General features: G+C 38.4%; 1 protein-coding gene across 1 annotated transcript; it reads right to left on the bottom strand.

The window, feature by feature from the left end:
• Positions 1 to 41: 41 nt before the first annotated feature.
• Positions 42 to 3,151, bottom strand: LOC117392024 (thyrotropin receptor-like). The gene is made up of 12 exons (XM_055232016.1): positions 2,955 to 3,151; positions 2,807 to 2,878; positions 2,626 to 2,700; positions 2,469 to 2,543; positions 2,322 to 2,396; positions 2,170 to 2,244; positions 2,014 to 2,082; positions 1,755 to 1,832; positions 1,436 to 1,624; positions 496 to 1,249; positions 211 to 248; positions 42 to 125 (listed from the first exon to the last, which is right to left on the bottom strand). The coding sequence occupies exons 1-12, from the start codon at positions 3,143 to 3,145 to the stop codon at positions 98 to 100; spliced, it is 1,719 nt and encodes a 572-aa protein (XP_055087991.1). The 5' UTR covers positions 3,146 to 3,151; the 3' UTR covers positions 42 to 97.
• Between the last annotated feature and the right edge of the window lie 5,323 nt (positions 3,152 to 8,474).

Genomic DNA, 8,474 nt, shown 5'->3' with positions numbered 1-8,474 from the left:
TGCTTCTGGCACAGCCCCATCCTATTCAGCAGCATCAAGATGTCTTGATGAAAGTCTTTGGTGAGAATGGCATAGAAAAACGGATGGCTGCATGAGTTTAGAGGATAGAAAAGCACAAGTAGCACCTGCAGCAACAAAGCAGACATGTAAATATGAAGCAATACATCTGTGGTAATCTGTTCAGTTTTAAAGTATGAAAAATCAAGTAACCTTGGAGTCAGTGACAGTGATGAGTGGCTGATGCAGGGCTGCGGACAAACCATAGAAGCAGATTGGCACCAGACACAAAAAGTTTGTAAAAATGAGGATGGCCATGCGTTTTGCCATACCAGTGTCATATTTACTTGACTGGTGCTGGGGATTATGCACCATACAATAGATATGGAGGTAACATAAACAAACTACCAGGAAAGAAGTGACATTCATCATGAGCACAATGACCACATAGAACCGTGCAGCTGTGCTCCCAGTGTCCATGGGTAAGCAAACGCTCACCTTTTGGTAACTGCTCACCCCAACCACGGGCAGCAGGGCCACAGTCCCACAGAGTGCCCAGCCTATGATCATCAATACTACTGCATGGCGTAGGCGCATTTTGTTGTCCAGCCTCATAGCATTGAAAATGGCATACCACCTCTGAATACTGATTAAAGTTAAAGTATAGACAGAAAGCTCACAGGCAAATACTGATAGTGTTCCTGCAAGACTACAGCCAGCTCCATTTTGCCAAACCATAGCATAGTGGTAATAATGAGACTGTGTGTAGATGTCCACAGATGCAATAAGGAGTAGGTATGCTCCCATGCAGAAGTCTGCAAAAGCCAGTTGGCCCATTAAAAATCGAGTAACAGTTAACTTCTGCTGACTGGTCAAAAGAGTCAACATCACCAGTAGGTTGGCAGAGAGGGCCAAAAGACTGACCACCCAGAGCAGTGGTCGGAGGAAATTTTGGCTGATTACATCTTCACAGGGATTGAATGGATCAGGCACAGGGTAGCACACAAGCTCAGTGTCAGCACCAACACTATTACAGAGGGCAAAGTTAAAACCCTCAGAAGGGTTTTCTGTCGGGAATTCCACATGAAAAAGAGCCTTGTTTTCACAGTCCACATCTGAACAAACAGGAACATTGGACATGCGTGCTGATTGTAGGTCATCGGAGTCATAGCTTTCTAACTGAGAGGAGGAGGAGTCTCGAGGCCTTGTCAGTGTGCTCTTTGAAAGGTTGCAAATGGCCATCTCTGAGGGTCTTGAAAAGAGAATTACAAAATCAAGTTTGTAAGAGTTATTCTACATATTTAAAATGATCATGAACTGGAATTTACATAAGCCCTTTGCTGAATTAAGTCTATAGCCAAAAAAGTTGGCATTCCTGATTGTACATTAAAAACTTTTCTAATCATTCTTCACTGATCCTCAGTTTTTTTCTACTCACCCCTTCCATCTCCTCAACATTTTTAAACCACAACAATGACTTGGGTAGGTCAATTCAGCATGTTGTAAATGGATGAAGGTCCTAAGTGGAGGAAGCACTTTGAGAGTCCAAGTGTTTTTAGCCTGAAGCTTTTCAATGGCTTCCATACCTATTGAAGGCAGGGACTGCACTTTAGTTTCTGAAATGTCTCTGTAAAACAAATAAAGAATTTAATCTGCATGTATGTGGTAAGAAGCAAATTTGTTCCCACCAATAGCCTCAATAATACAAGCGCTAATGGCAAAATAAGTCTTAATGAATATGCTGTTCAATCACTTACATATGAGTTGGGCCACAATTCACTCCATGAAAAGCAAACTTGTCTATTTGGTCCATATACATATTCCTTTGGAGATACCTGCATTAAAAATGTATGTATGTATGTATATATATATATATATATATATATATATATATATATATATATATATATATATATATATATATATATATATATATATATATATATATATATATATATATATATAATTAACTGAGACTATTCCATGATACATTATGCAGCAGCACTGAAGACATACACTTCTTCAAGACAACTCCCATTAAATGCAAAGCGCTGGATCTCTCTTAAGCCATTACTATGGAGCATTCTGAAATGTAAACAGCATATATATAAAAAATGATACATACATAATAGTCCTTTATAATAGCGACATGACCTTCAGCTTTGCACTTACACAATAAGACTCTCTGAGATTCCACTCAGAGCATTAGCAGGCATAACTTTAACTAGAGCATTCTCAACAATCTCCCTGAAAAATAAAGTTGCTATATGATAATAAAATAACTTCACTGAAATTTTGCAAATCATTTAGAAAAAAATACAGACAAAACGAAATCGTCTTGAAATGAATGGATATGTTGCAACTCAGGAAATGTTCTGATACCGGTGTTGATGATCCCCCTGTTACAGAACATGTACAGAAAGAGCTTAACTTGACACAAACAATAAAAATAAAGTAGAGAAAACACTCACAGGTACTTCAAATTTGGCAGATTCTTGAATGCTTCACAGTCAATAAAGGCTAACGTTTTTATGCTGGTGAGTTGTCTATAAGGCACAATGAAAAAAAAAAAAAACTTATAAAAATTATGGAAAATATTTCTTAAATCTCCAAGTTATGCTCACTTACATGTGCCTGACTCTGGGCAAATTGTAGAAAGAATGCTTCTCCAGATACCCTAAAGTGTTGTCATTGGAGATGTATCTAAAAATTCAGAAAAGCCGTAATGCAATTGAATGTGAAAGGATGTAGAGTGGCTTACAATATTTGAATAAAAGCAGCATATTGCATTAGAGAAAAAAAGTTTTACATGTGAGAGATGTTGAGCAGGTAAGCAAAAGCATCTTGGGGTACAAATAAGAGTTTTGTCTCCAGAAGCCACCTGAGAAGAGACGAAGACAAGTCCACTGATAAAAGCAGAGCAACAGTCGGCGTGTGCTGAGCTGTGTGGTACTTACACCTCCTGTGTGCTGAGGGGGAATCTTGGCATCATGTTAGATCCAGAACATGTCATGCTGTGAGTATCCCAGTCACACTGACAGGACGTAGGACACTTCTCCAAAGCAGCTCCAGTCACTGTTGTGAAGAAAATAGAAAAACACACTCTCAAATAATGAGCCATTGCAACTGCATGTGGCCAGAAAAGCATGCCTAATAACACTGGGCATATGGAGTGTTCTCAGGTGCACAAAGACATAGGCCTTTGGACTGCTGCTTCAAAATAAGAGCATAGGAAACTAACCAAATTATAAGAAGCAGTAAAACACTTAAATCACACTGGTGATTAATGAATACATTTACAAATATTGAATATATTTTTGATATATGTTGAATGCTGGTCAATTATTACTATTATTAATTTATTGACTTGTATTAATTGCTAACAAATTATAAACAAAAAAGGTATTTTGCAAAATATATAATATAAAATGTTGGTTCAAATGAAAAATAAAAAAGCCAATTTTAAGGGAGTTTGTGACACTATAATTGAATAAACAACTATTTGTTATTACACTATTTCTATCTATTCAGAGAACACAACACTATCACAACACAACACTTGTTATTTATGAAGACTATGTTCCAAAAGTAGCTTCTAAGAGCCCCAGTAGAGGGCAGTGTCTGAATAATATCTTCAACATTACACGTGGATGCACTGAATTCTTTATTCTTATGAGCCTAAACTAAACGTTGTTGTTTTTTTGTTTTTTTTACCTTAATCTCTGGTAATCATCTCTCCATGTCATCTTTTGCTTGTCTCTTTAGAGCAGGGGTGGTCAGACTTTTTCAGTATGTGAGCTACTTTTGAAATGATCGTGTCTGAAAGATCTACCACCTAATACAAAAATGTTAAACATATATTTATTTCTAAATGTATTATGAATTCTTACATGTACAGTGCATTTTGATGTACCTTGCACAACGTCATGAGATAATACTGCACAACACAATTGAACTTCCTACATGTTCATAATTGATGAATGATGATTACTGCTCTGATGACACTGAATGGAATCAGTGAGGGATGCATAGTTCGGGCAGTATCTTCTGACAGCCAGGAGTAAAACTGCTTTTTTCGTTTGAAAGCAATAACAGAGCTAATCATGTTGATTACGGTTTTGTCTTTTTTTATAGCCATAAAAATCATGTTAAACGAAGTATCAGAACTGACTACATTTTTTCACACAACTACTTCTATTTTACACATCCATCTGTATTTTTTCTTTTACGCATCGAATAAATGAGTGTGAAAATCCCCACAGCCCCGTGCTCTCATTCGTCGCCTTCGAGGGGCAACAGAGGCAGATTATCGTAATGAGGGTAAAATATTTAGATAGCCCCATGTCTCCGCTCTGAGACGCCGTTTGAATTTACATGAGAGCACGACTGGTTGCGGAGTTACGCTGCTGGAAAGTCCGCGACCCGCTCTATCTGCGACCATAGGATCTGACGCTATAGGGATAAACTAACTCGCGCTTGTTTATGCGCGTGCAGCGCCCATGATGTGACCTAGGGTCAGGTGTAATCTGACTGTTGTCCTGTATATTAGTCATGTGACTGGATGGATGACGGGACGTGATCTACACAAAATGCCTTCGCGATCGACTGATAGATCGCGATCGACGTAATGAACACCCCCGCTTTAGAGCGTTTACAGTTAGTATGTTGTTGACCATATACTTCTTACTCTTAAAGGTGCACTATCTAACTTTTCTGTCTCTGAATGGCTAACCTATTCCATCTTATATTTATTAAATTACAACAATTTTTATCGCTCAAAAATAATGTGAATTTTTCAGGTCACTACTTTATAAAATATAATAACTCAAGTGGAAGTAATAAAGTACATTTCATTACATTTTGCTAAGGTTTTAGGTTTGCTTGTCTTTTGTCAATGACTTTCCAGTTGGGTTGTTTTTGTTCCTTACAAAGGTTGAGGCCGTAATTGCTTCAGAGTAGATGTGATGTTCTGCAGTAGCACAGGAAACAGGCAGTTTATTATTAGAAGGCCGCAGTGGAGTCGCCAACACATGAGATTGGACTTCTCCTTGGAAACAGCCCATGCTACACCAGATCTCAGCCCTGATTAAAGCTGGTCACTTTACCCACATTTAAGACTGCATATCTGAGATTCATTAAAACATATTAACATAATCATATTTAAGATGTTTGATGAAGTCTATAACTTGACTTTCTGGTTGAACATGCAGATATGATTTAGGAAGCGGTATCCTCTAGCCTACCAAGGTATAAACAAGGGCCAAAGTGAAGCTAAATTACACAGTTACTATAATTTGATTGCAATGAATGTTCCCAAATGAATGTTTAAACTGCATTTTGCATAGAATTTTGTGTAGTGATGACATAGGAAACAAGGATTGTTTAATTCAACTTTTCTTTGCAAACTGCCACTTGACTAATATACCTTGATAAATATTGACTGAAGTAATGAAAAACATGAAAACCTGTCTTATTAAAGAAACTTTATGCAAGATTTTGATTTAAATTTTTATAAACTTGACCTATCTGTGTCCTCAGATACAAGATAACATGTTCAAATCAGATATAGCCTTTACTTACAACAATTGTAATGATGATTTTTTTTTTTTTTTTAAATTATAAAAATACTGGGCATGATGTCCCATTTATTTATGGTATAATTTTATGTTCTCAAGCCAATTATCCAATCAGAAAGCAGAATGAGCCTCACGCGAGTCTCTCATTTGGGTCATTTCAATGCTGAAATCCAGTTGGTTTAGCTACAGTGACGTAGAACTGCCATTCTATACTTAAATAAAGATGAGCTGTATCATGAAATTATGTGATAGTATAACATAACTACATGATAGTTTCATGTTAAAACATGATACAAAATTATCATGAAAATTTGTGAAAAGAAATGATCATGAAACAATTCCATATGTAAAATGAGGAACTACGGCAACAATGGAGGATCCAGTTTTACTCATTTGTATAACAAGGTATACTGTAGGCCAGAGGTGCCCAAACGTGTTTTATTGAGGGCCACATCTCAAAAAATATTGAAAGCGGAGGGCCACAGACCAGTAGAACTTCTCCCCGTGTATAAAGGCCGCCTCACCAATGGTAAGATGAGCCCATGAGGGATCACTGAAATGACAGTGTCAGCACTGTAAGCCACCTGTGGTCCTCCACATTCAAGTCTGTGGCTGAATGAACCCAACTCGGAGCTATGGGAGATGAATGACTTAAGTCGCCCTCTTTACGCACAGATTGAGATGCCCATAGTCTACAGCTGTGCACACTGCAAGAAGCAGCTCTCTATGGTTAACCAAAGCCTATACCTTCAGCAAATAAATCATATGTTTAATAGTTCATGCTTAAGCAGCCTCTGATCATTCTGATCCAGTATGTGTCTTATGCTCTTCTGCTGTCATTGTCACAGAGTAATCTATCCTCCGTGCATAAAGAATTCAAGTGGCAGTGGTAGGATGGAGTGTGTGGCCAGACGTACACTCACCTAAAGGATTATTAGGAACACCTGTTCAATTTCTCCTTAATGCAATTATCTAATCAACCAATCACATGGCAGTTGCTTCAATGCATTTAGGGGTGTGGTCAAGACAATCTCCTGAACTCCAAACTGAATGTCAGAATGGGAAAGAAAGGTGATTTAAGCAATTTTGAGCGTGGCATGATTGTTGGTGCCAGACGGGCCGGTCTGAGTATTTCACAATCTGCTCAGTTACTGGGATTTTCACGCACAACCATTTCTAGGGTTTACAAAGAATGGTGTGAAAAGGAAAAAATATCCAGTATGCGGCAGTCCTGTGGGTGAAAATGCCTTGTTGATGCTAGAGGTCAGAGGAGAATGGGCCGAGTGATTCAAGCTGATAGAAGAGCAACGTTGACTGAAATAGCCACTCGTTACAACCGAGGAATGCAGTAAAGCATTTGTGAAGCCACAACACACACAACCTTGAGGCGGATGGGCTACAACAGCAAAAGACCCCACCGGGTACCACTCATCTCCACTACAAATAGGAAAAAGAGGCTACAATTTGCACAAGCTCACCAAAATTGGACAGTTGAAGACTGGAAAAATGTTGCCTGGTCTGATGAGTCTCGATTTCTGTTGAGACATTCAAATGGTAGAGTCAGAATTTGGCGTAAACAGAATGAGAACATGGATCCATCATGCCTTGTTACCACTGTGCAGGCTGGTGGTGTAATGGTGTGGGGGATGTTTTCTTGGCACACTTTAGATCCCTTAGTGCCAATTGGGCATCGCTTAAATGCCACGGGCTACCTGAACATTGTTTCTGACCATGTCCATCCCTTCATGACCACCATGTACCCGTCCTCTGATGGCTACTTCCAGCAGGATAATGCACCGTGTCATAAAGCTCCAATCATTTCAAATTGGTTTCTTGAACATGACAATGAGTTCACTGTACTACAATGGCCCCCACAGTCACCAGATCTCACCCCGATAGAGCATCTTTGGGATGTGGTGGAACGGGAGCTTCGTGCCCTGGATGTGCATCCCACAAATCTCCATCAACTGCAAGATGCTCCTATCAATATGGGCCAACATTTCTAAAGAATGAATCAGCACCTTGTTGAATCAATGCCACGTAGAATTAAGGCAGTTCTGAAGGCAAAAGGGGTCAAACACCGTATTAGTATGGTGTTCCTAATAATCCTTCAGGTGAGTGTATAAGCTGCACAGCCTACAGTAAATGTTACATTTGGATGAATATTATATATATATATATAATATATATATGAGTAAATCAAAATTAGGCTGATTTCGTGTCAGTCCAGTTCAGAACTGAAGAAGTGGCTTGGATGAGCAGCGAAACGTCTTCACTCCTACAAGATTTGTCCAGTTGACAGATTTAACTTCGTTGTTTGCTATACTTTGATGTAGTAGATTCATGTTAAAATGTGACAAACTATCATGAAATCATGTGATAAGAAATAAACTTGAAATAGCATTACATGTAAAACAAGGAAGTACAGTAAGAAGTCCACTTTTGCATGTTTGTACGGACACACAGCGAGATAACTGCTATGTTGTCACAAGTTTCCCACTCGTAATAGTAGTGGGACCATTCACACAGAGCATTAGTGCCCAGCTGACCTTTACACATGGGGGTAGATTACTGCGTGACAGTGACAACAGAAAAGGTTTCCTGATCAGAATGAGGATACAGAGGCTGTTTAAGTAGATGCTATTATTTATTTACTGAAGGGGTAAGCTTTTGTCAAAGACAAATCAATATTGCTTCTTGCTTTGTGCAAAAGCATAATATTATAGAAAAAGATAGTATCTCAAAATGACATAATAGTATCTTGAAATTTTTCACAATTTTTATTTCGAGATAGTAATTTCAGGATAGTATAAAAACATAATACAGTTGCTGATTAAGACACATTTGGCAGCTCTACACCACCACACAAACAAGTTATGTGCTTCCAAAAACATAAGCAAC

Source organism: Periophthalmus magnuspinnatus, chromosome 23 (assembly GCF_009829125.3).
Source record: "Periophthalmus magnuspinnatus isolate fPerMag1 chromosome 23, fPerMag1.2.pri, whole genome shotgun sequence".
NCBI classification, from domain to species: Eukaryota; Metazoa; Chordata; class Actinopteri; order Gobiiformes; family Gobiidae; genus Periophthalmus; species Periophthalmus magnuspinnatus.
The sequence above is the reverse complement of the archived record's forward strand: the minus strand, read 5'-3'. Positions and strand labels throughout refer to the sequence as shown.

Coding starts and splice junctions, on each gene's coding strand:
- LOC117392024 (XM_055232016.1), bottom strand. CDS start 3,145: ATGCTTTTCTGGCCACATGCAGTTGCAATGGCTCATTATTTGAGAGTG. Junction 2,701..2,806: donor CTGCTCAACATCTCTCACAT/GTAAAACTTTTT, acceptor CTGAATTTTTAG/ATACATCTCCAATGACAACA. Junction 2,544..2,625: donor TTGCCCAGAGTCAGGCACAT/GTAAGTGAGCAT, acceptor TGTGCCTTATAG/ACAACTCACCAGCATAAAAA.